The sequence below is a fragment of the Spea bombifrons genome, chromosome 3 (assembly GCF_027358695.1).
Source record: "Spea bombifrons isolate aSpeBom1 chromosome 3, aSpeBom1.2.pri, whole genome shotgun sequence".
NCBI lineage: Eukaryota > Metazoa > Chordata > Amphibia > Anura > Pelobatidae > Spea > Spea bombifrons.
The window spans coordinates 63,695,808-63,722,634 of NC_071089.1; the positions used below are offsets into that span (position 1 = coordinate 63,695,808).

Below are 26,827 nucleotides of genomic sequence, written 5' to 3' on the forward strand. Positions count from 1 at the left end.
GCTGGAGACATTGGAATTAAAAGCAGTGGGCATAATTAAAATGTAAGGCACATCAGCAGGGGAAGAATGAAAGAGTTGGCTCATTATGGATTAGTAAATCAAACAGAATATACATTGTAAAATGAACGGATCCAAGAGAGAATGATGTGGAAACAAATACAAGAAGGAACAAAATGTATAGTAATATGGGTGTAAGTGGTAAAGTGTGACATTAGGGAAGAGGGTTAAAGGGAGGAAGAAATGACATGGAGAAAAAATTGAAAGAATATAAAATGGGGTTTACATAAAGGCTACCTCGGTGCAAAGTTTGAACAATTATCTTATGATAATAGCACCTGATGGAAAAGTACAATCAAGATTTATCATTTGCTATGATGATAAGACCTCTTTTTGCCTTTACTCATTCTGTAAAGCAATACTTCAGTGTACTAATTGCAATGTCAGTTTGAACATAGAAACATACACTTTGACAGAAGATAGGAACCATATGATCCATCTACTCTGCCCATTTTTCCAACAGTTTGTGTGCAACACACACAAGGATGTAACAAACCATCACAAATCATATGAAGATGTTCTATTAGTTTGTTATATGCACATACTTCTACAGCAATCTACAATGCTGTCCATATGTAATTGATATGGTCTATTTATTTGAATTTACAATAAGTTAAACTTACATGCCCCCAAGGACCTCAAGAGACACCAGATCCGGGGAATATCCCATGGCCTGTATGTTTATGGTGTCGGTGGTGAGTTTTACTTTTCTTCCTTTGAAGTTTTCTTTTCCATAAAGTACTATGCTAGGATCTGAAAACTCCTGCACGGATCAACAAAACAAGAAATTGTAATTACTGCCAATAAGTAATAAGAAATAGTAAACATATTCCCTTGTACAAAAATCTGGTTTTTTTTTAACCAGGAAAGACAAATCCTAAAAATTGTTTAGTGAAAGGAAACAGAAACGTATTTCTGGACAAACTCTCTTTTTTCACAGTTTTCTTGCTTTTATAGTTTCTATAAAAAGCCTAAAGTAAACTTGCATATCAATAGAAAGATTTTTACTAGCTTGTGCAACCTCAAAGCCACTATCCTGGTTGTGTTAGCTGCCTAATAAAGATGATTACAGTTCTGTTTGTGTTTATAGAGTACTTCTCCTTTAAAGGCCAACCTCTAATAAAGTGACTGTATTCTTAAGTTATACAGGTGCTTATCCACTGTGACAAACGCCCTACGTAAACTGCCACAAATGCACTTATTGCTCAGGTGTGGACGGCATTTAAAAAGTAGCCAGGCCCGTAGTATTGGTAGTGTAGTAATAAGATGAGAAAAATAGCCAGCATTAAATAGACCAACTCCCAGTTGGGCAACCAAACTTCACACTGACATCAGAGAGCTGGTACTGTTTCTAGTCAATGGGACTCACTACCTTACACTCCTTTTTACCAGTTTGTGCCCCATTTTCTGGACCTCTCACACACACACACTGTCCTACTTCCACCCTACCACTATCTATACATGAAAATGGCACCCTGTTTTCAATGAGGCCTTTTTCAGTGGCAAAAAAAACAACTGTATTAACTTTTCCATGTAAAAACATATCATATGCTACTTACATAGTTTATGATCTTCACAGATCGTATAGTTGTATCGTGTTTACAACCCATTGAGCACAAGTTGGGGAAGCTTCCTTCTTCTAGTACCCAGAGATTCCCTGAGAACTCCTCCTTGTCATATACAGCCCACCTAGCAGAAATACCAATTCCAGTTAGATGGTGAAAGAGGTCAATAAAGAAACATAAAATTACTTAAAATGCATTTTTGGGAATTCATGCCCTTATTACTAGAAACTCCCAGTTAAGGCAATTAAATAATTAAGTCACTAAGCAGAGTTGACAATGCTTCAAATCAGCCCTTAATTGAAAAAAAAGAAACCCAATCCCCGACTATAAGAACTATACATTTGAGAGCACATTATTGCTTACAAAAGCCAATAGATCTGAAATACTCACCTGCCTGAAACAACTTTGCAAGACTTGGATGTGAAGGAGTCATCGATGTTCTTTGTATCTTCATCAAATACTAGGCTCTGGCCTTTAAAATCTGGTTCTGAAAACAATTCAACCTTAGGATGAAAGAAACATGATGTTAAGCCACTTACTTCGGTTAAGACACACCAAGAGCCCACGTATATTATCCGGGATAAAATCATGCATGACAATGTGTGTAGTGAATATAAAAGCAGATCAGTAAACATAAAGGTGCAGCCCCTGTATTATTATTATTATTAGTAACACACCTCGCCCTTAACTGGAAAAATACAGTACTGCATTTACAAGATTATTTTTTCTCCATAACCAGTGGTTTTCCCTTACCTTAAATGCTCCTCTGGGGTTTTCAATTGTGTCCTTAAAGATATGAAGGAAACAAAGGCAGTGAAGATACTATTTTAAAAAGGCAATTTTACATGAATGAGTAGAAAACATTGGGACATTTTAATTTACAGGTATGCAGGGAAACAAGAAGAATGTACATATTTGTTTATAGAAGGTTAAACACCTTTTGTTATATACTAGCTACATAAATAATTTCTTGCTCATCAATGACTTTATTGTGTACTCGGTTATATATAGTAGAACTTAAGTTGAATTGCGCTAGTGATGGAACTGAATGTAGTGAAACTATGTCTCTGCTGTGTGGTCTAAATTCCTGTATGAAAGGAACCAGTACCGTAAATCAGGCTTTAAAGGAATTTTATTATGTCATGCGTATGAACAAGGCTGGTATCTGGGCTTCTTTCTGTTGCTCCTTTTAAAATGTACATATTCACCTAGTTTGTGTACCCGAGAGAGAAGGTTTAATGCATGCTGGGTAGAGGATGATCAGTCTAAGAATCAGTGTGATAAAGGGGACAGTGTTGATGCTAAGGCTTTGTATCTCTTACTAAAACTAATCATTAGATCACTCATAGATAGACCTACTGACCTCCTTAGTCTTAAGAACGAGGCCACTGCCAATTATACAGAACCTGCTTCACTGTAGATTTTGAATATAGGATATTAAAAATGAATATAATTCCCTTGTTTGTTTTGCGAATTCTAGAAACCATTTGGGGATATTCTTTTTCCTGTCGTATTCTAGGTCCTATAGTTAAATGAGCCTCAAATATGTATCATTATTTCTTGGTATGCAACAAATTTCTCTCTCTAGTTTTCCCCAAGACAGAGAGAAGATTAGCATGGCAAAAACCTCAACTTGTCTTAGAGACTGAAACTAATCAGTCAATCGTTGTATTAATTAGCAGAGATGTACCACACAGTTGTGTTTCACTGATAAATGGTAAAAAAAGAAAGGTATTGGACATTCTGTGTTACAATACCTAACATCCCCCTACGGAAGGTGTGCTTCTGCAAACTACAGAATACAAATAAGAGTCACTGTGTGAGACTATGAAGGTCTTACCAGCACAATTGGTTGAACAGAAGAAATCTTGCAATTCTTTGCCCCCCAGTCACTGGAGTTGCGAAACACCCCCTTTTCCAGTATGTATTGCTCTCCTGTGAAGTCAGGGGTTTCGTAGGCCACCCACCTGTAAAAATGGACAAGAACAGGAGTTTGGTACGTTGATATTTCTCTGGATTGCTTTTAGTGAGTTGGTTTAGTATTTCAAAAGCGAGACCATGAGCCAAACTCCGAGACTATGAAATGCAGACAACCGAGACACGTATTAAAACATGTTTCAACATATATAAGAAGAGTCTGGGTTTATGTTATGTGTGCACCAAATAGAACCCACGTAACTGAATTTAACATGAGATTTGAATGGAATTGCAAAGTGCAGCACAGTCTTAAGATATCCCATTTTGTTAAAAAACAATCCACTGGAAGAACCCTGAAATTTCAGGTACCTCCTGAGGGTATCAAGACGTGTCTAGACAAAAAGTGTGGTTAACGCTGAGACACAGACATGACTGATATGATCTGATGACAGATATTCGGCCATTAAGGGTCTGTTCACTAAAGAAAGGTCTGATTTTAAAAAGGTACCGTGCTAATGCCATAATTACAGAATAAGTTACTCAAAAAAATGTACAGTAGTGGTACTAGAAATTCTACATTTTTATATCTTATTGTTATATACAGTTGTGACAATGCACCAGCTTACATAAATGTGCATTAGTGAACATACAGACATGATAATCTCATCAGAGCATCTTGTTCTACTACATTAAGAAAATTCTTGTAATGTTTTGTTTGCGTGCGGTGGAATGTGAGAAATAATTAAACTTAACTGAGTGACAATTTTTAAGAAGTAACCCTTTAGGACCTCTATGAATTTTAATTAATGCCTACACATATTTTGGTTCAATTTCTAATCGGATCAATCAAGTAAAAAACATCTAGTTGGTATTAGTGCATGTTCTTGCCACAACAGAAGCGCATTACAGCTAATGTGTTAGAGTACATTCTTGGAACTTTGCTTGGTACTTGGTATTTTTCTCATGTTCCTGCCACAACAGAAGCACATTACAGCTAATGTGTAAGAGTACATTCTTGGTACATGGTATTTTCCTGTAACTGTGCTACTGTTCAATCTTCTGGTTCCACTAACAATAACCTATCCCATGGCACACACATGATTAGCCCCATAAACAAGCTGGCTCAGTATTACCAAATCAGTTATCAAAAATATTTTGTTTCACTTTTGGAACCGAGATACATGTCTGGACAGCCACAACCAAAATTAGCATATTCACGAAAAAAAGCTCTCTTGAAAAATAAAACATATAAAGTCAATTGGTTAGCCAATCACAACATATCACTAACCTATATTAATAAAGAAAACACAATTTTATCAAAATGCAGTCATTTCCATTTCAAAATGTTGGTTGTTTTAATTTAAGATGTTTTAGTGCCACAGGGTAATAACACACATAGTTTTCTCACAAGATTAAGCAACATTATGTCTCTGAGCGAAAATATAAAGATATCTTGACAACATGAATTGCTTTGATTATACCGTTTTTCCCACATCAATTGCATAACAAAGAGCTGACAAGGCAAAGGCTGGTCATGTGGAATGCTAGCAGAAGGACGATAATCATCAAAGCTGAGTATTGTATTTAAGGGGAACTGTCACCTTAATGTCTTAAAACTACCTTTGGACTGTATGTTTAGTATGTTAATCAAATTTATTGGAAATCTAGCAGGTTGACTCATTTCCTAAGAAAAAGGGTTCTTTCTCTACCATAACAAAAGCAACCAGAGCAAGAAATGGGGAGGAATTGGATAGATCCGAAGAACAGGAGGTTAGGCTGCTCAAATTGTATGCAAATAAAATATACATGTATATCTACATTTATACTTCTCCCCTCGACCTGTACATCATTACATAGATTTATATAGTGAACTGAATTCAAAAATGAAATACTTTGCAAATCTGCTTTTGAGACCAAGTTGTTAGGTCCCTTCCTCAGGACCCAACAACTTGGTCTCGAAAGCTTGCAATTAAACTCTCGGTTAGCCAATAAATGGTATCATTTTAACTATACTTTTCACCTGTTTTCTCAATGACTAACACGGTACAAACCCTTTTATCAAATCTGCTTTACAAATACATTTTAATGAATGCACTTATAGCTGATTAACTATATAGAAAGATGAAGATAATTTCAGTAAGCCTCAGCTTTACAACTCGGTCACCTACACTGGAATAAACTGATAGAATGCCTACATTGAATTGACTCATTCACTGTATTTTCTCACGTATAGAATCTTTTATATACTTACACTCCACTGAGAACGTTGATAGACTGTGTCCTCACTCCATAACCTGTCTCCTCCATGTTTGAAATTATTCCAAGAACGTTGATATTCGGACCTTTCTCATCTAAGTCCTTTTCGCTGTACATTGTCATGTGTGGTGCTGAGAAGTCCTATTCGTGAAAAAAACCCACAAAGTAATAAGAAATGAGTCCTTACATGTTCATTTCATACTAGGATGCATTCGTAATGAATAAATGCAAATATCTTTATTGGCAAAGAGATACATTTTATGCAATATGAAGGCAAACGTATTTCACAGAGCTGCATATGGTATACTTTAAAATTATTCTACTTATTACTGATCTTTTAATCAGTATCATTACACGTTGAAGTTCCTACATTGACTATGGCTCTACCATCACATCTCGAGCACAGAGTTGGTATCATGGTACAACATGGTAATTGCAATTTTATTAACCCCTTTGCCAATCTGCACTACTCTAAAATTACAATTTCTCATCACATGATGTGTATCTTTTTAGAAGATGGCAAAAAAGCAGACTTGACATGAATTTAAATGCAAAACAACTCAGTGAAGACACTAATGTGATTTTATCTAAAAGTGCTGTTTTTGTTTACAGTTTAGTGTAGAAACAGTTAAAAACTATATCCACAGAATTCCAAAAACAAGCTATATGCATAACTACATAAAGGAGGAAAACAAGAATAACACTTATAGATTTCAGCAATGGCTTCTGAAATGTTTCCCCCATGTAAGTTTATCAAACTTTCTTCTCCAAAACTAGACCGCACACACATGACAGAACATGGCACACCCTAGACAGAACCTAGGATGATTATAGGTAACAATTAAGTGAAATCTTCCATGCCGCTTCCATTTTACTAAGCAAAAAGTGCTTACTGATAGAATTGGCCGTAGCGACTGCAGTAATCCATCGAAGCCACCCCACTGTGTCCATTCTTCATAGTCCCCTTCTTCCAGCAAATACTGATGGCCTTCAAATCCTGGTTTCTCATAACCAACCCACCTGTAAACACGAGACAGAAACCATTAATTCTCTAAATTTACGTTTAGGTTTGCTGTAGGTAAAACTTTATTGTAGGACATGTATGATCTCAAGCATGCCATACATAGTCCAGTAAGCAGCAAGTGACTTTTCCTGTATTTGGCTATGATGAGAACATATAACATTAAGATATATGCTTTGGCTGCTGCTGTGTTCAAACATGTACAGATGACAATTGAGTTACCGTATATTCCGGCGTATAAGACGACTTTTTAACCCCAAAAAATCTTCATAAAAGTGGGGGGTCGTCTTATACGCCGGGTACTTACCAAGCCGGAGGTTCCCACGAAGCCACCAATCTCTCTAATCACTACGCGCCGGCTATTGAGGCCGAGCGCAGGGATGCCGCCATGTCCCGGCGCCCGGCTTTAATTGCCGGCGCGTAGTGATGAGGGAGCAGGGAAGCCGAGGTCTGAAGTGCCAGACCTCGGGCTTCCCGAGGTCTGGCACTTCAGACCTCGGCTTCCCTGCTCTCTAATCACTAGGTGCCGGCTATTGATGCCAAGCGCAGGGATGCCGTCATGTCCCGGCGCCCGGCATCAATTGCCGGCGCGTAGTGATGAGGGAGCAGGGAAGCCCGAGGTCTGGCACTTCAGACCTCGGCTTCCCTGCTCTCTAATCACTAGGCGCCGGCTATTGATGCCGAGCGCAGGGATGATGTCATGTCCCGGCGCCTAGTGATTAGAGAGCAGGGAAGCCGAGGTCTGAAGTGCCAGACCTCGGGCTCCCACAACTGAATGGAAGAAAGAAGACAGAAGATAAGGTAAGAGATAGGGAGAAAGGGGGGAGAAATATATATATATATATATATATATATACACACACACTGGTGTCTGTATATATATATACATACGTGTGTGTATGTATATATATATATATATATATATATATATATATATATATATATATATACATGTGTGTGTAAAGGCAGGGGTGTGTGGTGAGGGCAGTGTATAAATGTGTATGTATGGACAGGCATATGTGTAGATATATATATTGTGTGTGTGTGTGTGTGTGTGTAAGGGCAGTGCATGTATGTATATGTCAGCAAATCAACCAGCAAATCACCGGTAAGGTACATCGCTTGCCGTGATTGGCTGGTTGTTGTACGCTGGGTAGAGGGGTAGTCTTATACGGCGAGTATAGTCCAAACTCTATATTTGGACTGTAAAAGTTGGGGGTCGTCTTATACGCCCAGTCGTCTTATACGCCGGAATATACGGTACTGTTCGCTCAAGTAAGCTTTGCAGTAAGTGACTTCAATTGACAGGTAGGTGATACACAATTTCAGTTTTCGGAACCAAATTACCAAAGTAATTCAGCTATTTTGACACGGCAGTCTATCAAAGACACGTAGTTTAAAAAAAAAACTTTAAATTTCAAAAAAAAAAAAAAAAAGACACATAGTTTAGTACTGAAATGTTTCTAAATATTGATAAGCATTCTAAGAAGTTTTAAGCGTTGTGGTGAATCCCACTGATTGTGGGTGCTGTATAAAGAAAAGTCTTTGGCCCTTTTATTTAAACAATATGATAGTGTTGCATGGACCTTCCTCAACATTTCAGCCTATCATTTTTACTCACAATCCACTGAAAACCCTCATGGACCCGACTGTGGTAAAAGGCAATGCCCCTTCCTCTCCACTGTCTTCTTGATTTCCAAGCTCTTCAAGTTTTAAGATCTCCTTGTCGAACTCCACACATCTGCCTTCAAACATTGGCTTCTCGTAAATAGCAATCTAAAATACAAAACAAGACATATGTTTGAATTATATAGTTATAGACATGCCCTGGATGCTGCAATTCAACTCCTAACCGACAGGTACATTATAATATATGCTTATCACTGAATCCCTCAGTCATACAGCAAATGCATAAAATTGTGTATAATTGTAGGAGTAAATATACCAGGGTTAAGTACTTGTAACCTTTATTATTACTCTTTATAGAGCCATGGAGCACAAATATACTGTGTACAGATATCTGCTATTATCTAGATAATAGTTTGAGATCCTCCTGATTTTGATGTCTTTTCTACCTACTTATACACTGATCAAATATAATAAAAGCAGAGTCACTGAACATACAGCATTAAATCTACATATGTTGCGCGGGTGTAAAAACACAGTTCCTAATATAATAATATACATACCTTTGGTTCGTAAGGAATTTCAACTTTGCGGCTTCCCTATGGAGAAAGCAAACAAAACCGTTAAATAGTTATTATGAGGCAATATTGCTGACAATCTATGGTTAAGAATTTTTCAATTCCTATTTAGAGGTAACGCATGCTTCATGGGTTTCTATCAGACAGAGTTTACGAATATTACCGGCTTTTTGCTATTATACAATATACTTTTTTTTTACCATTTTCAATGGCCTCATTGATCCAATGAATGCTTCGTGGGTATTCCAAAATGAAAGATCTGGATATTCTCCAGGTTCTAGGATATAAGGTATGCCTTGGAACCCGGGTTCTTCATAAATCAACCATCTGAAAGGGAGGGAAAATGGGATGATTCGATATATATATATAAATACATTTAATCTACCCTGTATATACCCTGTATATAATGGCAGGTCATGGGCTTAAAATTCATAGCTGTCGAAATGGAACAAAAGAAGCAGAAAAAAAAAATAATTAAAATACATTTCAGATGCCATAATGTGCTAAGAAGTTTTTTCTTCTTCCGCTAATGCAATAAATCCAACACTGTAGTCAGCACAGACATAAATAAACCTTTTGAGGAAGTGGTTACGGATGTGCATCATTTATTTGTAGGCATTGTAATTATTCTATAAACTCAAAAAGCTTTTAAATATGTTAACAAACCAAACCAGCCAAACATGTGAAGGTCCCGTATCACTGGGCACCTATCTGCAGGGCCCCGGTCCTTCAACTCTCTCCCTTCGCTATACATTATGAATGGCTAACACTGTCAGGTCCCTCAAGCGTAAGGACTGAGTTGGCACTCTATGCATTATCCATGACCAGCTAAGCTATTTCTGCAGCAGAAGCTTGCTGGGGTTGGACATTCATAATGTATGGTGAAGTCAAGAAACACAACTCTCCCACAAAGTCTCCCATAAGTGAATAAAACCCTTTATATCCAGGGCATTATGAGTCAATGCATGCACATCAAGAAACACTAATTAGGGGCTGAGGGGTCATGCTGTGAGTTTATACTTACACTCCCCAGTGCACTTTCAGGGAACATGTTCTCTGCAGCCTCCCGTAAACTTGTAACTCTTCAGTGTCATCAAAATATGATGTCATAACTCCTAAACCTCCTGGCTCTGTAAACAGGTCGATCTGACAAACCCTATAATCCTAATGAAAGCATGGATTTCAATTAGTTCAAAGACAACACACAAAAAAAATAACTTTCAACTGAGGGAGAACAGACTTTGTATATACCTTTAGCTTGTGTCATAAACCATAATTTTTACACCCTCTGATCTAAGCAGAGTTCACAGTTTCCATGTGCCTTTCCAAACCTGATCTTTTTCTTCTGTGAATCATTTTGAGTCTTATACAGACAATATATTGAAAACATTGCCATTCTGATTTGAATTGAAATAAAACATTTTTTTAAAGAAAACACTGATCTTAATGGGTAACTCTGTAGCACACCCAGTTACATCTGAAAGCAGGAGATGTATGGATAATTTATCTCGGCATAAAATATTCTATTTATCTGCAAATCTAATGTGTAATGTCACATTTGCACACGCCAAACTTCACTCCATGATCGTGCCTTACAGTAATCTGTGATTTTATATATAAAAGACTTTTTAATCCTTCACCCCCAGAACACATTTATTATCACATAACTACAATAATTACATTACAGTAGATTCAATAAACAAACAGCATATAACCCAGCCCTTGTTTAGCACTGGAGGGAAGTGAGGCAGGAAGCAAGAGAAGCATCCTAACACCAACTAGTATTAACGTGAGTCACCGCTAACAGACAGGATGCCATTGCGTTAGTCAGAGGAATACATGTAGAACGTGTTTTGCTGAAAACGTGAAGTTTATTAAACTGAAGCCTCTCATCCATAAGTAAGAAGAAAGGCATCCCTTAGATAGGACTTCTTCAGAGGAAACAAGGTCTGTTGTGTGCTCTTGAAGCATACTGCCTTTTGTTGTAATCAAATGTAACGCCTGTTTCAAATCATTTCACGTAATATAGCTGTAAAAAAAATAAAAGAGCAAGGACCATTTACCTTTACGACATGCCGAAGAGACCCGATAACAGTCGGTGAAGGGGCGTTGTTTTCTGTCTGCGAATCTTCTCCCCAAGGGTTGCTGATTTCCAAGTCGCCCTCTTCCAATGCGATGGACCTTCCTTGGAAGTTAGGATACTCATAAAGTATCCAACTTAAGAGAAAGGGTTATGAAGAAAGCATTATTAGTATCCGTTTCGTCATTGAAGTATAAATTAATGGAAATCAATGCTTAGGGATTGGTCCATGATCCTCAAATTGAATTTGGTAATGTAAACACTTACTAAGAGTCACAGGAGAGTTCAAACCAGCTAGAGAACTATATATCAACAATCACTGGCATTTGAACCTATTTAGATGTGTACTGTTAATCCTAAAGTACAATAAATCTCCTTCTTGGTTGCCGTTTAATTGGAATTGTATGAAGAACTGGAGGGAGGGGGATGTAGACGCTATAGCTGTGCTAGACAAATGAAACTCATTTTACAAATAAATGGCCGTACAGTAGACACGCAGCCGATATAAACAAACATTCTCTGTCTCGCATAGATGAAAACCAGGAATGTTAAAAAGCAGATCACTCATGTGGGATTAGACCATGACATTTCATACACACCACCTACACATTAATGGGCAATAAATATGTCATTTGTCCTACCATCCTCTTATAGTTTTGACCAATATGGTGGGTGACAGCTCCCATGCGGTGCAATCCGCCACGTCCGTATACACTTCCAGTACTGTGCCTCCATACTCTGCTTCGGTCAGGATCACTACCTGCAACAGTCAGTTCATGCAGTGTTATGCATCTGTTGGTTTAAATTAGCCATGATAACTAGAAAACAAGGCTTTTGTCTTACCTTTCCAGGTCTGGGGTTGATTTTCTGCACACCCTGCCCAGGGATCCCCTACAAGAACACAAATAATACACAGTTTTCACACATCTGCATAAAATTGTGTAAGATAATATATGTAAATGTGTTACAGAATGAAACTTCTTGAGTGTGTTGATATAAAGATTCTAAAGAACAGTTCCTAAAACGCACCTTGTGCAAACACATGGAGGGATTCCCTTTTGGATCTGCCTCTTTCCCTGTCCCCATCTCCTAGTGTTAAGAAAGGTGTCCTCTCCTTTAAGGGAGGAACACCAGACAATAGTAACCAGCTAGTGTTGTCCACAATATTTTGTAGGGAGAAGATCAAAGCCCACAAAGAACACATCATTCCTCTAACCATTCCTTACAATTATTAATCGGTTATACAGGCTTCACAATAATTGGAAAAGGCATCAGGTGTGAGCCCTGTGTGTTTGACAAGCCCATGGGACTAATAAAGCATGCTATTAAACTATAGCGCGGTAAAGCTTCGGTCCTGGTTTATTTTGAACCCACAGCTCATGTAACTTTTGGAGTCAAGAAGGAATTTTTTCCCCAGATGGCAGAATTTGAAGTAGCTTTATTAGGGGTTTTTTCTTGCCTTCTTTTGGATCAAGAGTAGGAAGGCTAGGTAGAAGGGTTGAGCTTGATGGACTTAGGTCTTTTTTCAACCTTATGTACTCTGTAACTCTGTAACTATGTAACTAGCATTATATTAGGTAGCGACATAAGAAATACCATAAAGCAGTGGTTATGAGAGATTAAAGCACAGATATAGTGGGCGCAGGCTGCTGAGGTCTCTATAGGTAAGGGTGGAGGGTATGAGGAGACGGTGGAGGGACTTGCATATTGGGGCAGCAGAGGGTAAAAGGAGAGAGTGGAGTCAACTATAACACCAAGGAAGAGAACTCTTGCATACATTGTGGAATTCTCAACTGTGAAAGGGATATAGTCACTTTGTCTTTGGGATATTCATGTTAGCCTTAATAAAAAAAATGAACAGAGTATTCTACAATACCATTTTTTATGTTGGTTATATTTTTAGCAAGCCAACAAACATGAACTAGATAGAGAGAACTTGGCTTTAAAATCCAATTTCCATGCAGTAAATGCATTTAAAGTCAGTATGCATTGAAAAAAAAAAATGTAGACTAGATTATGCATTTTTTCAGAAAGCATAGAATGCATATTACAAATGCAATGGGGTAGGAAGGTGGATCTTGGTTTCCTAAGCAGTACCCAAACTTTAATTCTTGGCCATCTACTACTCTGAAACAACCGAACCCGGCCTCAGATGACATCAGAGTACGCCACACTGACTCATGTAGATTAATTAGCATGACTAAGTTACAAATCACTGACTCCATGGTGAAGCAAATTGAGCCTGAACTTGAAGTGTGTTATGCCATGATGATAAATTATGAAGTACTGCTGCAGATCAGGGGCAGACAACATGCAATTATCCAGGCTGCTCATTTAACAGAAGGGGAACTGGGATTCATCAAAGGCTAGATGCCTACACAGCATTTCTCAGTTTTATATCCATATGTTATATTTTTTCTTATATCAGACAATCTATCAATAAATATAAGTACAAGTCCACCCTTATGGGGGGAATAAACCTAAATACATTTAGCAATACACTTACTTGGAGATAACCCATATAATAAGTGCCTAACCTGCCTAACCAGTTGTTTGACCTACAGGCTTCCAGCTATTATTGAATAGGCAAGTAGAGTTATTTAGATTGATGGGACTGTTAGCATACCAATAGCTGGGTCACAGATCACTAAACCTGCCTTACCGGGTTACTAAGAAAACAATCCTAATGATTTTATCAGGAATCTGGTTTGGACTGGTTGGCTAGCTCTGTGTAAGTATTTTATTTCTCTAACACAGCGCTGCGGTGACAAGTTCTCAAAATCTTCTCCAAAAAGCCTGCTAACAGTTTTATTGCTAATCTGTTCCCCTCAATTAAAAAAATATAGATAATAAAATGCTGGTAACAGCCACTGTAACAACAGAACTGAGCAGAGGTTTGTCATAGCTTTTAGTTGGCCAAGACATTTATATAATGGTAAGTAAATCTACATTACAGCTTCTAATAAGACTTCAGAGGCCGTTTCTTATAGTAGAAAAGGAAGGAGCTCTCATAGAGTGTGGTAACAGTTGTGAACCAAGGTGAATAGGTTATCCCTTAAAAAAAATACATATCAAGTGGCTGCATTTAAATATTTTGGCCCTTCAAGGTGTACTTTATAGGTGCCCCTGCTAGAGGGGGACATTTGCCAATTTCTCTAAGCATATGCCAATAGAATATTAAAAATGCTTACCGTTGTGCCAAGGACTGGGAGCACGTTACTTGTATTTTGGCCACCAAAATAAAATATTTCAGGTAGGTCCTCAGGAATGCCGTTGCCCACCAGATGATCAAAATTTGGAGTGCTTTCAAAAGGAGGCAGAGCCATACCGTTCCCATTCAGTGTAGATAAATTTGCATCTGGAAAGTCTTCTTGATCAGACAGACGTATTTCTGACAGCTGGAGACTTGCTTGTAAAACATTCTTTGTTTCCACTTGGTTTTCCATGTTGTCTCCGTGAGTGTTGAGCGGCAGCTTAGTCGTATCTGTGTGAAGGCTGTTCGAGTTGCCTGGCTCTACTGGTCCGTTTGAGTCAGTGAGGTCTTTTGTATGTTCATTCACAGCAAGTCGAGCTGTCTTTGCAGAGTCTGTCATTGTAGGTTCAACGTTTTTTCCTGGCGGAGCGCATTCCTTCTGGGGCGTGGTAAACGAGGTATTGATTGTGCTGACTGTAGTTACAGAAGGTGAAAACACCTTCTCTTCCGAATTGCCTGCAAGTGGCGACTTCAGACTGGAGTATATGGAGTCTATGCGAGATCTCTTGACTTCTAAATCCGAAACATCTGTGGTTTCATTGTCACATGTTTCCTGTGGTATCGAAAATGGTTCTCTAGGCAATTTCAGTGATTTCAAAAGCAGGCTTTGTTCAGCAGATGCCCGCTTAGGCATCTTTTTCTCCGCCGTTTCTCTGCTTTGCAGTTTAAACAGTGACATAGGTGCCAGGTCTTTTGCCCTGTCTTTCTTACCAAGACCAAACGAGAATGATTCTGTATCTAGTATTTTCTCCAAATAATCTTCCCTTATAGGGGGCAGACCGTAGAATGGACCTGGAGATTTTGGAGCCCTTGGCTTTTTTCTCTTCTGTGGCAATGTAATTGGACTGTCTAACTTTCTGATTGTTTCAGCAAATTTCTCCATGTCTGAAGAGGAATCTAAAATGCTATCATCGCTTGCTACGGAAGTATTCAAGCTGGTTTCTAGAGTTCCTTCTTGATCTGTGAAATGCTGCCCAAGATTTTCGGGGCTGTCGTTATAATGTGTAGAGTTGTCAGTGTTGTGATTTACAGTCTGAAACAGCAGAGCTCTTGTAGTCACATCTCCCTGATCACCTTCACTTAGTGCTTTTCTTGTATTTTGTACAGCTTCACCGTTGCTTCCATTGCTGCTAATATTTATTGGACAATTCTCCTCTGAGTGTTGTTTAACAGCAGCGTCCTGAAGGACTTTCAGAACCTGGGGTTCCATAGCTGAAGCCGTATTAGAGTTTTCTATGCTTATACAAGGATCAGACTCTTTAAAGCCTGGCCCTTCAACTCTAGATGGTAGCTCGTGTGAATTCTGGGAATAACCGTCCTGTTTTGCATTGATTTCAAAACCATGTTCAACCTCACATTCATTTACATCACTATTCACAATATGCCCAGCTGGCTTTTCAGTATCGTCAGACGAGGAAGCCTTATTAAATCCATTCTCTTCGATAGTATTTTGTAATGTGTCTACACCATCACTCAGAACTGTATGATCTGCACAGCAGGTCGTTTCATTTGCATTAATATCACCTGCTTTATTCTTCTCTGGTGAAAGAGAATTAGTTCTGTCTGAAACTGAACCACTTTCATTAATACTTGCTGAGATAACCGGGGAGCTCTCCTTACTCTCTGTTTTCCCTTCAGGTTCCTGTACACTTTCTTTGCCATTGGTCATAAATAATGTTCCTTCCTCTTTCATCCCACCACTGTTTTCAATAGTAGATGATGCATGTGCCCCTTCAGTTAGCAATGCTTCCTCTGCATCCAAGCTTTTTCCACCACTTAGAACTGTGTGATCTGTACAAGAAGCAGTATCATTTGCATTAAGATCACCTGCTTTATTCTTCTCTGGTGAAAGAGAATTTGTTCTGTCTGAAACTGAACCACTTCCATTGATACGTGCCATAACAACTGAGGACCTCTCCTCACTCTCTGCTGTCCTTTCAGGATCCTGTATGCTTTCTTTGCTATTGGCCTTAAATAATGTATCTTCCTGTTTTGCCGAACCACTGTCTTCAATAATAGATAATGCACATATACCTTCAGTGAGCAATGCTTCCTCTGTACCAGAGTTTTTGCCAGGTAAATTAAGTTCTCCAGTGGACTTTGAAGGGCCATCAAGTGATATGTTAATGCTTTCTTGGTTGTTCAATAAAGGCCCCTCATGAGTAGGAAGAGTTTGCAAGAACTGTTTTCCTTGGGTATCTTCTTCACCATACTGTGTAGTCTCTGTTTCAGGTAATTGTTTTGTATCTTTTAAATGATCTGTGCTTTCTTCACTATTCAAAGAACTTTGTTTCTCAACCTTATTCTGACCCAAGTCTGATTTTGTATTGTTTGTGTGTTTACCTTTTTTGGTTACACTATTTGTTGCCTCTTTTGCTAGATATTTCTTCTTTTGAGATTTAGTTTCATGTGTCCAGGATTTGTCTTTGCCATGCGTGGATTGTGCTATCTGTGATTCATTGTCATCTCTGCCTTGAGCTTGCTCTGTTGCTGACGTTGATGTGGCTGGAAGAGGTGAGTCCACATGGTCTGGGGACACCACTTGATAATCTTTAGAAAGGTTTTTACTATCTGCTTTGGATTGAGGTTCACTTGATCTTCCTTGCTTTGGATTTACATTTCCCATGACTGGATGAGATTTAGATATTTCTGAAGTGTCACTGTTTGAAAATGAAGCTGGGTCTTCAACAAAATTAACGGTGGGATTTTTTAACAAACCATCCGTGGTATTAACCGTGGATAATGTGTCACAGTTTTCAGTATTGTTTTCACTTAACTGCACATTGCTTTTTGTTCCCTCAAAAGATTTGGCGGCAAAGCTTTCATTGTTTATTTGGATACAGCTCTCCGTCTTTATTGGAGGCACACCACTCTCTGATTTTTCAGCATTTGGTACAACTACTGTATTCAAATCTTGTTTAAGGTCATCCATCAGCGACCCTGTAATATCGTTTTCTGTATGTTCTACCTTGTTTTTGGTGAACTCTGTTTGAGAAGTGTCTTTTTCTGCTTTTACTTCGGAAGGAGCATTTTCAGACTTGATATTTTCAGAAAGTTTCAGATCACTGCTCGGCTTATTTGGTGAACTGTAGAATCTTTGGACAGGTCCCCTTGACTGTTTCCCAATGTTGAGTTTTGCTCTTTCAACAAATTTCTTAGGCTGTGAAATGTTCTTTGTCGCATAGAAATCAATCTGCCTGCTTGTTTTTTTACTCTCAAACAAGGATATTTTGTTAGCAATATTCCCCTTCTGAGTGTGTGGTTCTGGTGCAGGTATGCTTTCTGTGCTGTCAGCAACCTTGGGTTTGAGGGGTAATTCCACGTTCTTCAGCTTGAGAGGGCTAGAATGAAATTGAAGATTACATTGGTAAACACAATTAGACATTTAAAACAAAAGTAAATATGATAGTATAGCTAGTTATAATTTATGAACTAGATTGCAAAATTTTCCCTCCAAAAAATCATAGCATTTACCTACCACAACCAGCTGACAAATCTGACAGATACGTGTAATAATTTCCTTCAAATGTATTACCTTATATTATAGGAGAGGATACACATTATTGTGACTTCAACTAACATAAAGGGAAAGGCCTATATAGGAAATATACTAGTTATACATGACAATAATTGTCTCTGTATATATAATAATAGATATTCAATAAATAATTCTAAAATGTTCTCCTGAATGATATTTCTGTGTTATCTTGATAAAATGAAAAGAAAGGTTCTGTTAAATCTACTGTCCAACTGTGTAGAAAGCTTCTAAAATGTGGGGATTTTGAATTGATGGCTGGCATCTTCTGTGTTCTTCTGTGAAGGAATGTATTTACATATATGAGAGGATGTATGTATCTATCTGTGAGGAGAACATTTGTAGATTCTTGAGAGCACACACAGTACCACAAGGTAAAATTCTAGATATATTTTGTCCTCAACAGCCGCCCATCCGAACCCTTGGCTTCTTCCGCCTAATGACAGAGGTAGGACCTCCGCCATGGTGCATGCTGTGTTTAAGACAACAGGGTTTTGTATAAGGTGTGATTATGTTGCACATTCTTAAAATATGTCCTATCACTATAGCAATCAAGGAAATGTTGCTGTTGACTGAACCATTCTAATCGGACCCGTGCAGCAAAATCACTTTTTAACACATAACCTCACGAAACAGCTGTGACAATAGAAACTATACTGCTTTTTCTAGCTGTGTCTTAATATCAACCTATTGTATCTTCAAAGGCCATCGGAGACTATTAGATTCTGCTTGTAGCAAAATTAATGAAGTCCTTGCTTGCTACACATCCTTTCATCAATGAATCATCTGCTTACACCTGTTGTTGTTTACTCAAGGTTTATAAGTGCCACAATACACAAATCTCTTTGGATGTGAGTAGAATGACAAGCAGAAAGGCTAACAGCACAAAGACATGCATATAGACTGAGAAAGTGTTGTCATTTCATATAATACTATGTGTAGTGTCCGGATCAAACAAATATATCATTTAATAGAAACATTGTTAAAATGAGTATGTGTGTCAGCAAAAGTCATACAGATAATATACGGATGAGAGTTATTATTTCACGGCTAATATAAACAATAGATACAATACATTAAGTGATTGTGTCTATATTATGATGACTGTCTGCAATGTTAAGAGCCGAGTTTACTTTAAGTATACCATAAGAGTCAGCTTTTACTAACTGAACTGTCCCAGCTCGTTCAAGTTGGGTTCTTCCTTGGATCCTTTCGCATCAGTATGGGGTGACATGAGCAGCTGTGCCCATGTACCAAGGAGACATTAGGGGGCTTTTAATAGAAAGCACTGATACCACATTGTTCTTAATATATTCTTAGATAATCTGAAAAATAACTTGACTCCGTGCAGAGTATATCTCTTAGTAGATATGATAGCATCTTACCTCTGGTCATTCCTATCTGGGTCTATAAATAACTCAGTATATATCTTTACTGTTTAATACATAACAGAAGAATGTTACATATACTTGGCAGCAGAGGTTAAGGTTACATCTTCCTCATGCCTAGTTGTCTTTGTCTTCAATAATTAATTTGCTTTGTGGAACAGTCATAATAAAAGCAAACACCGGAGTCAGGTGGCATCCTTATATAAATGAGCTTGTGGTTATTTGCATGTCAGGATAGCATCTGCCAGACCGGACAAAAGTGAATGGAAGCCTCCCAACCGTACACGCCTCGATTAAATTAACTATACCTTATGTTTTCAGAGAATTCAGGTTACCAAGTGACCCCGAGTGGGAGGAAGAAGAATTTTCACCTTGACTGCCTTTTGCAGCTGTAGCTCTAGAAGAATTGCCAACTTTATCCCAACTATACTTAAAGTCTGACCCTGACTCGTTTATGATTATTGCAAAACTTGTACTTAAATGTACTTTGTTTCAAGATCAAAGGAAAATCACAAATCAACATGGCATCCATGCAACTGCAAACAACAGTGTTGCCGGCCACGGGTTCTGTATCATTTAGATAACCTGACATTTGCAACAATGCATGGTATGAACTCACTACCAAATGTTTTTTTTTTACCTTAAAGGACTAAGTGCCGTATAATGCCAATAATACTGCCTCTAGAGCATGACACTGGTTATCAATTCTATTCAATAGTGGATTTTACTTTGAAGGTAAGTGAGCGCTTTGCCATTAATTTAGCATTAAAAAGCCGTTAAAGCTGTTACTGACCTCTTCTGTTTGAAAAGTGCAATGACATACTGCGTTACTCGCTTATTAAGTATGTATTATATATACATATATTATATATATATATATATATATATATATAATGTGTATACATATACACATGTGTGTATAAAGTGCCCCTTTATAAGGGCTTATGTGCCTGCATACAGATGCAACATTTCTCTGTATTAGGGCTCATGTGCCAGTATTTAGATGTATCGTTCTCCTGTATAAGGGTTCATCTGCCAGTATTTAGATGTATCACTCTCCTGTATAAGGGCTCATGTGCCAGTATTTAGATGTATCACTCTCCTGTATAAGGGCTCATATGCCAGTATTTAGATGTATCATTCTCCTGTATAAGGGCTCATGTGCCTGTATATAGGATTCTAGGAGCAGGTGCCTTTTTGAAGCCCAGGGTGAGGTATAGAGCAGAGGTAACAATCCGGCAGTGCTGTTATTATGTGGGAAAGGTGTACATCATTCCAGTACAGAGCAGGGTGTGACGGTATTTGTGTAAGGAGGGGGGTAAGGCTCCAGGGCAGGAGAGGGATAAGGGTCGTTAAGGGCTGGGGGAGAACATAGGGTAATAAAGCACCAGTACAGGGCAGAGGAAGTCCAGTACGGGGCTGAGGTGTAGTGCAGCTAACTGTCTCTATGGCACCATTTGTACAATGGTCCCACCCAATGGAGGGCTTGGGCTGCTTCTTACTCGCTGTCACCTGTGACCCTCCCGGGGTCCCATTTGTGTGCCTGGCCCCCAGGCCTAACTCACCTCAGGGCAGTGTCTCTTCCTGCTCCTCTCTCCAGGACACCAGCAGTGATGGTGGAATCCCCGCCCCTCCCCTGGCCCCGCCTCACATTAGCCCCGCCTCACGTATCCGCACTGCGCACTGCGTTTATTGCTAGACCATACAGTATGTCTTGGCAAACACGCAGATGTGTGTATTCTTTACAGTTATTCTTTACAATGATTTGTAGAGGCAGACAGCTTCATTTAGGTGAGCTTTCTCCAGTCTTGCCCTTAATTGCAGTAAGAAATACAATATATCTCATTTTAGGGCTAATAACGACATGCATTTACCCATTGGTTTAGATCACATAGGGATCCATGCACTGAAGAGAGAGCTGGCAGGAGAGTTGTGTTTCACCTCTTTGACTAGTTCACTATATATTATGACGGTCCACCCTGGTGAGCCTCAGAGCTTCAGGATGATCTTGGCTGGCTCCATATAATGCACTCTTATTTCGCTACGATTTGTAGAAAGGCTTCTCACCTACTGAATTATGTGTTATATAGGCCTACCAGTGTTGGCCCTTCATAATGAATAGTGAAGCGGGAAAGCTTTAATAGGCATTCTATATCACAATCTGCTTAGTTTTGGATTCATGTACATTTTGTGATTTATTTTAATAAATAACTATATTTGAATTCTCAGTCCTTTTCTCATGGAGTTATCCCATTTAATCCAATATGTTCTTGTCAGTTTGAAAAAAAGATGAAAGCTTTATAACAAGAAGCAGACTATAATTTTGAGTATTCATCATCGCTACGGGAATGAATGGATGAAAGTCTTCTTTAGAAACCAAACCCTTCAGGAGCGATTATCCATGCTCTATGATTCGGCATGATTGTTTTACAAATGTTAACAAACACTACGAGCCAGTAAGCTTTGCACAATTGTGAGTTTAAGTGTTTGATTTAAAAAAGCAGCTTCCCTTTTTGTCGCATGACCACAAATGCGCGAAACCTACCTTTCATATACATAATCTATACAATGCCTGATGTTGAATACATTAACAGATAGTACCCAGGCAAAACATTAATCAGGGCTATTATTTTTTTTACTTAATAATGTTTTAGAACCCACATATTTATCTATCAGTCAATCACTTTTTCAGTTTTCTGTGTTTTTGCATTTTTATTATTTTTTCCTTTGCCACTTTCAATTCATATTCTGCCTTAAGGTTCTGCGCATGTAGACTAGGTATGTATCATATGGCTTTCTGTCTATACCTATACTGTGTACTTTTTATTTACCCATCAACTTTAATTATTTTGAAGATATTTAAATGTAAGGGGCTCCTTTATATCAGGAAATGTCTAATCAAATTCTGGCCAAAACCTTATTTAACAACTATTCTAACACATATTAGAATACATAATATATATAATATAATATTTTAAAAAATATATCTAATGCATATGTCTAATCAAATTCAGGTCAGAACCTTATTAACAATTATCCTAATACAGATATTGCCAATAATGCCTATTGCTTCATGTATGAATTGGGGAAACTAACAGATCTTATGTAACGCACACCTCTCGGGATGCTATCAGAAGCCCTATGATAACATAAATTGAGGGCATACTTAACATAATTTAACTGTTCCCATCTGTGTTTCAGTCAACTACCAGGGAGGCCGTCCAGGATTACCGAATTAATCTGTTGAGGAATGTCAGGTATCTGCGCATGCGCGCACAGGCTTTGAGGTCATGCATAGACATACTCCTGCACCCTCATGCAAGATATATATATTTTTTGGTGTTCCTTAAATTATATATATATATATATATATATATATATAGTTACTCAAAGTATTTTTACATTCAAAGTATATGTATTATTTTTTTCTTTTGCTGTTCCTTTACTTACATATATAGTAAAATAAAGTATATGTTTGTTTACGTGATTGTGCTTGTTTTTTATACACTTCATAGTTTATTTTTTTTATTGTTTTATATAGCACTAGCTCAAAAGTATTTGATACTATAGAGAGTTACTTCTTTCCATCCTGCCCTGTTCTTAAAAGCAGATAAAGTTACCTTTATGGCTGTGAATTTATCTTAAGTTTTTGTTAGTGATGGGTTAATAAGTAACCCACTTGCAGGAACCCCACATGTATGGCTTGGATGGTTCCTAATAAAAGTAAATAGTAACCTTTTCTCGTATCACATAAGGACTTTGCCTTCTCTCCAATATGCAATATATTAATAGAATTGTGTTACTGTAGGGGAGATTTCTGAAAACTGTGTTTTAAAAAGAACTCCCACATTTCTTTAAACTACTATATTTTAAAGGAGATTTACTAACAGGTGAAAAGTTAAAGACTCTTTGCGTTTTCACCTATGGGAATGATTACTTCCACCCGCATGACTTCTACAATCAAGCAGATACATTCAAATGCTACATTTAACGCCTTGAGTAGTAAGAAATCAATTGATCACCCACTTTCCGGTGATCAAAGTGTCTCCGGATAGGTCACTCGGTAAAACAAAATTAGCAATGGACTCCTACCTAGCTAAAGGGAGGTAGTTTCCGGGTAGCCATCCCACATTTCCCTGAAAACAAACGCTTGCATTTAGTTATGTACTTACATATTGAGTTTGGAGGTCACTGTGGATCTGGAGCTTTCCTTGACAAAGGTTTTGAGTTTTGGCACATCCAGGTCAGGAGATGATTGGATCGGAATGTCCACCTGCGTCTTGCTGTGTGTGCTCCTGTCCTCGGGGAGAGCACCTGCAGCCAGAGAGGTGCATTCCTCGGAAATCTCACACGAGCTTGCCACACAGCCCTCCCCACCTTTTCCATCCAACGATCCAGGCGCGCATACTTTCTCCACGTCAGAGTCTTTTGTTGTGGAAACAAGAACTGGCTGGTTACCTTCAGCAGCTTTGGCAGCTGCTGCTGGCTGATTTCTAAACAGAGAATCTCTAGTCTGTGCCTTGCGAGCTGTTGGAGAAACGGGAACGGTGGCAGACTGATTTTCCCTTTTTCTTCTCAGAGGGTTGGAGACTGGGTGTTGCTGTTTATCTTTGTCTGATTCACCTTTGGGCGACAATTTGTGATTAGCTCCCGCCTTCGAGTCTTGGTTGGCTGGTGAATTGCCGTTAGCTTCAGGTGACAAAGGGACAGCGTAAGTTGTAGGCTCTGGAGTGGTTGAATTTTCTGTCACTCCTTCAAAGGTAAAATCATTGTCACTGACTTGGTCCTGGGGGGAAACACATTCAGTCTTTTTATCCTCATTCTGACTACTTTGTGATTTTAGAGACCTTCTCTTCTTACTGTTTCTCCTGTTGCCTGGGCTCTTCTCCATTGGTCCTCCGTTAATACTATAACCCTCCTGCGAAGTTGTAGAACTTGTCTCAGACGTTTTGCTCAGATAGATATCAAATGTTATCACCTTTGCATTATCCGTGCTCTCATGAGACCCATTAGGCTTTTGTTTTTCCTGTTGTGCTCCTCTGGAAATATTCTTCACAGATGAAATCTCATCAGGAGAGTTATTGTCTGTGGCATGGACTTTATCTAAATTGTTACTCAAATCAGGAGACAACTCCAACCGTTTTGTTTTACTGTCTGAGGCAGCTTGTGATGCCAACTTTGTAGTGTTTGATGTCTCAGTATTATCCAATGGCTGAACCGGTTTGTCTGGTATTCTCTGTTTTGAGTCTGTTAATTTACTGGAAAATTTGGTAGTTCTCTTCGACAAGGTTTTTGGTGATTCTTCTTTATTAAGAGTGATTTCTGGAGAAAACACTTGGAGTCTTCTGCAGCTGGCCCTAGTTGCTTCCCCCTCAGAATGTTTCCTGCCTGGTGATGGCACTAGTGGTCTCACATTTCTGTCTGCACTGCCGTGTTTCTCTGCAGTTTTGGATGTGGGGCTTCGTATGGGCTTTAGGTTAACGTTTGAGCCTAAATCAGGGATACCAGCAGGGCTATCCGGAGAACTGGGTACTTCAGTTAAAAAAGGGCCACTTTCATGCACTCCGTTGTCACTTTTACCATTGGTGCTCTCTGTTTTACCTTCGATGGTCAGTAATGCTGACTCCTTTGAGGTTTCATCAGATGAATTATTTAAATTGGCAGCTACGCTTGGCTGTTTTTGCTCTTTGGAGTCAGAAGACCCTGAAACCTGAAAATGTTTCTTTTTTTCCCGCACGGGCTCCTTTTCACTTGCTCTGGAAGGAAGCACCGTCCTTTCGTTAGTGGGACTTGTTGGAGACTCCGGCTGACCTTTGATCTGCCTCTTCTTACTTGAATTAAATAGACTTCCAAATTTACTCAAGACGGGTTTTCTTGTGGTGTCTCTTTTAAGCGACTCTGCAGCCTGTGCCTTAGACTATAAGTAAAACAGAAAGAAATGTTATACTACATATGATTTCGAATATAAAAAACACACGATATATATCTGCAAGCGGGCAGCATGCTGGGTTTACAAAAAGGGTGTTGACGCTCCTCCCAGCATAATTGCCATGCATTTATCTCTATTTACTTTGCTTTAGTCACGTGAGTAATATGCAGACCTTATTCAGTAGCACATAATAAGACCAGCATATGTCTTAACGTAATAGAATTTCAATAGTAAGTTTTTAAGTTATACAGTACAACCCTGATCATGCTGTAAAATGTTGCTTTCATATCAGTGAGGATATATTTAAAGCACCATATGCTAGAATGCAATTAGCTCCACAACAAATAGAAGTTTTTACAACATGAAAATTTCACATTTTTTTTAAAGGATCGCCAATAAGAAGACAAAAAAAACACACGCATAACAATTTGTTTAAATAAATAATATTTGCTTATTATACATCACTAATGCTACAAGGATGAAGGAGACGTTGCTTTCTAGTAGACTTGTGCATTCGTCTTTGGGTGAACATGAAAACGAACACGAAGAGTGCGTTTTCGTGTTCGTTTCGAAGACACGCCGAAGAGAAGACAGTAGCGGTAAAATGTAGGCGAAGACACACACCACGAAGATCTTCGTGATCGTCTTCGTCTACCACTCTCGCCGGTCCCTTCCCCTTCTAACTTACCTTATCTTTGCGGCATCGCGGCAGTTCACAGAAGCGGAAATCCGCAGGTTCGCCGTCAGGGGTTACAGGGCAGTGCAAATGAGCCTATTGGTCGCCTACAGGGACCTCCTCTGGCATCAACCAATTGGTTGATGCCAGAGGAAGACCCTGCAGGTGACCAATAGGCTCACTCACACGGCCTTTGTAACCCCTGACAGCGAACCTATGGATTTCCGTTCCCGTTAACCCCTTCAATGCTGCGTTAGATAACGGAAATCCGTAGGTTAAAGGGCCGTGCAAGCGACCAATAGGCTCACTCGCACGGCCCCTTAACCCCTTAAGGTGCAACAAGTTACGGCACCAGGAGCCTAAAAGTCTGTACGAGCGACCAACAGAGTCGCTCGTACAGACTTTAAAAAGTTAAACCCTAATGACGCAACTTGTCTGGCAGATCCCACTGATCTCCCTGTTCTATCAGTTAAATGATAGAACCGGGAGACCAATGGTATCTGCCAGACAAGTTACAGCAAAAAAATACAAAAAACAAAAACTGTCTGCGCTTCTTACCCTAATAAAGTTGGCAACAAATATATAAACATGATATGAATTGGCCAAAGCATAATTAAGCTCACCCACCACGTCAAGGCATACTCTCAATAGGGTGAGAACCTACTCTCACCTCCTACATAGCGGGCACACAAAGCAGTTTATACTGCTACCAAAACCTTATTAAAGTGTTGGGGGAGGTGCAATTAAACCTCCTCCCTATTAACCCCTGGACAGCAAGCTGCAACCAGACTGATGAGGAGCCAACAACCTCAAATATGTGCAAACAGGGAAAAGAAAAAATGTCGGCGCGCTAAGCTAGTCACAGGTTAGGGTGAGCTTAATTATGCTTTGGCCAATTCATATAACCAAAACCTCTCATTTATATTATGTTTATATATTTGTTGCC

At 38.8% G+C, this 26,827-nt stretch overlaps 1 protein-coding gene across 1 annotated transcript in view; it reads right to left on the bottom strand.

Annotated features, from left to right (window-relative positions):
- Nucleotides 1-26,827, bottom strand: part of CRYBG1 (crystallin beta-gamma domain containing 1) — a 108,648-nt gene that overhangs the window by 7,628 nt on the left and 74,193 nt on the right. Inside the window, exons 3-18 of the mRNA XM_053460301.1 lie at nucleotides 23,449-25,193; nucleotides 14,292-17,694; nucleotides 11,944-11,991; nucleotides 11,742-11,860; nucleotides 11,084-11,237; nucleotides 10,045-10,184; nucleotides 9,221-9,347; nucleotides 9,006-9,041; nucleotides 8,438-8,592; nucleotides 6,689-6,815; nucleotides 5,791-5,936; nucleotides 3,463-3,589; nucleotides 2,376-2,408; nucleotides 2,013-2,125; nucleotides 1,617-1,746; nucleotides 681-820 (exon numbers count right to left, since the gene is read on the bottom strand). Of these exons, the coding sequence (XP_053316276.1) occupies nucleotides 681-820; nucleotides 1,617-1,746; nucleotides 2,013-2,125; nucleotides 2,376-2,408; nucleotides 3,463-3,589; nucleotides 5,791-5,936; nucleotides 6,689-6,815; nucleotides 8,438-8,592; nucleotides 9,006-9,041; nucleotides 9,221-9,347; nucleotides 10,045-10,184; nucleotides 11,084-11,237; nucleotides 11,742-11,860; nucleotides 11,944-11,991; nucleotides 14,292-17,694; nucleotides 23,449-25,193 (6,743 nt within the window). The remainder of the gene's footprint in view (nucleotides 1-680; nucleotides 821-1,616; nucleotides 1,747-2,012; nucleotides 2,126-2,375; nucleotides 2,409-3,462; nucleotides 3,590-5,790; nucleotides 5,937-6,688; nucleotides 6,816-8,437; nucleotides 8,593-9,005; nucleotides 9,042-9,220; nucleotides 9,348-10,044; nucleotides 10,185-11,083; nucleotides 11,238-11,741; nucleotides 11,861-11,943; nucleotides 11,992-14,291; nucleotides 17,695-23,448; nucleotides 25,194-26,827) is intronic.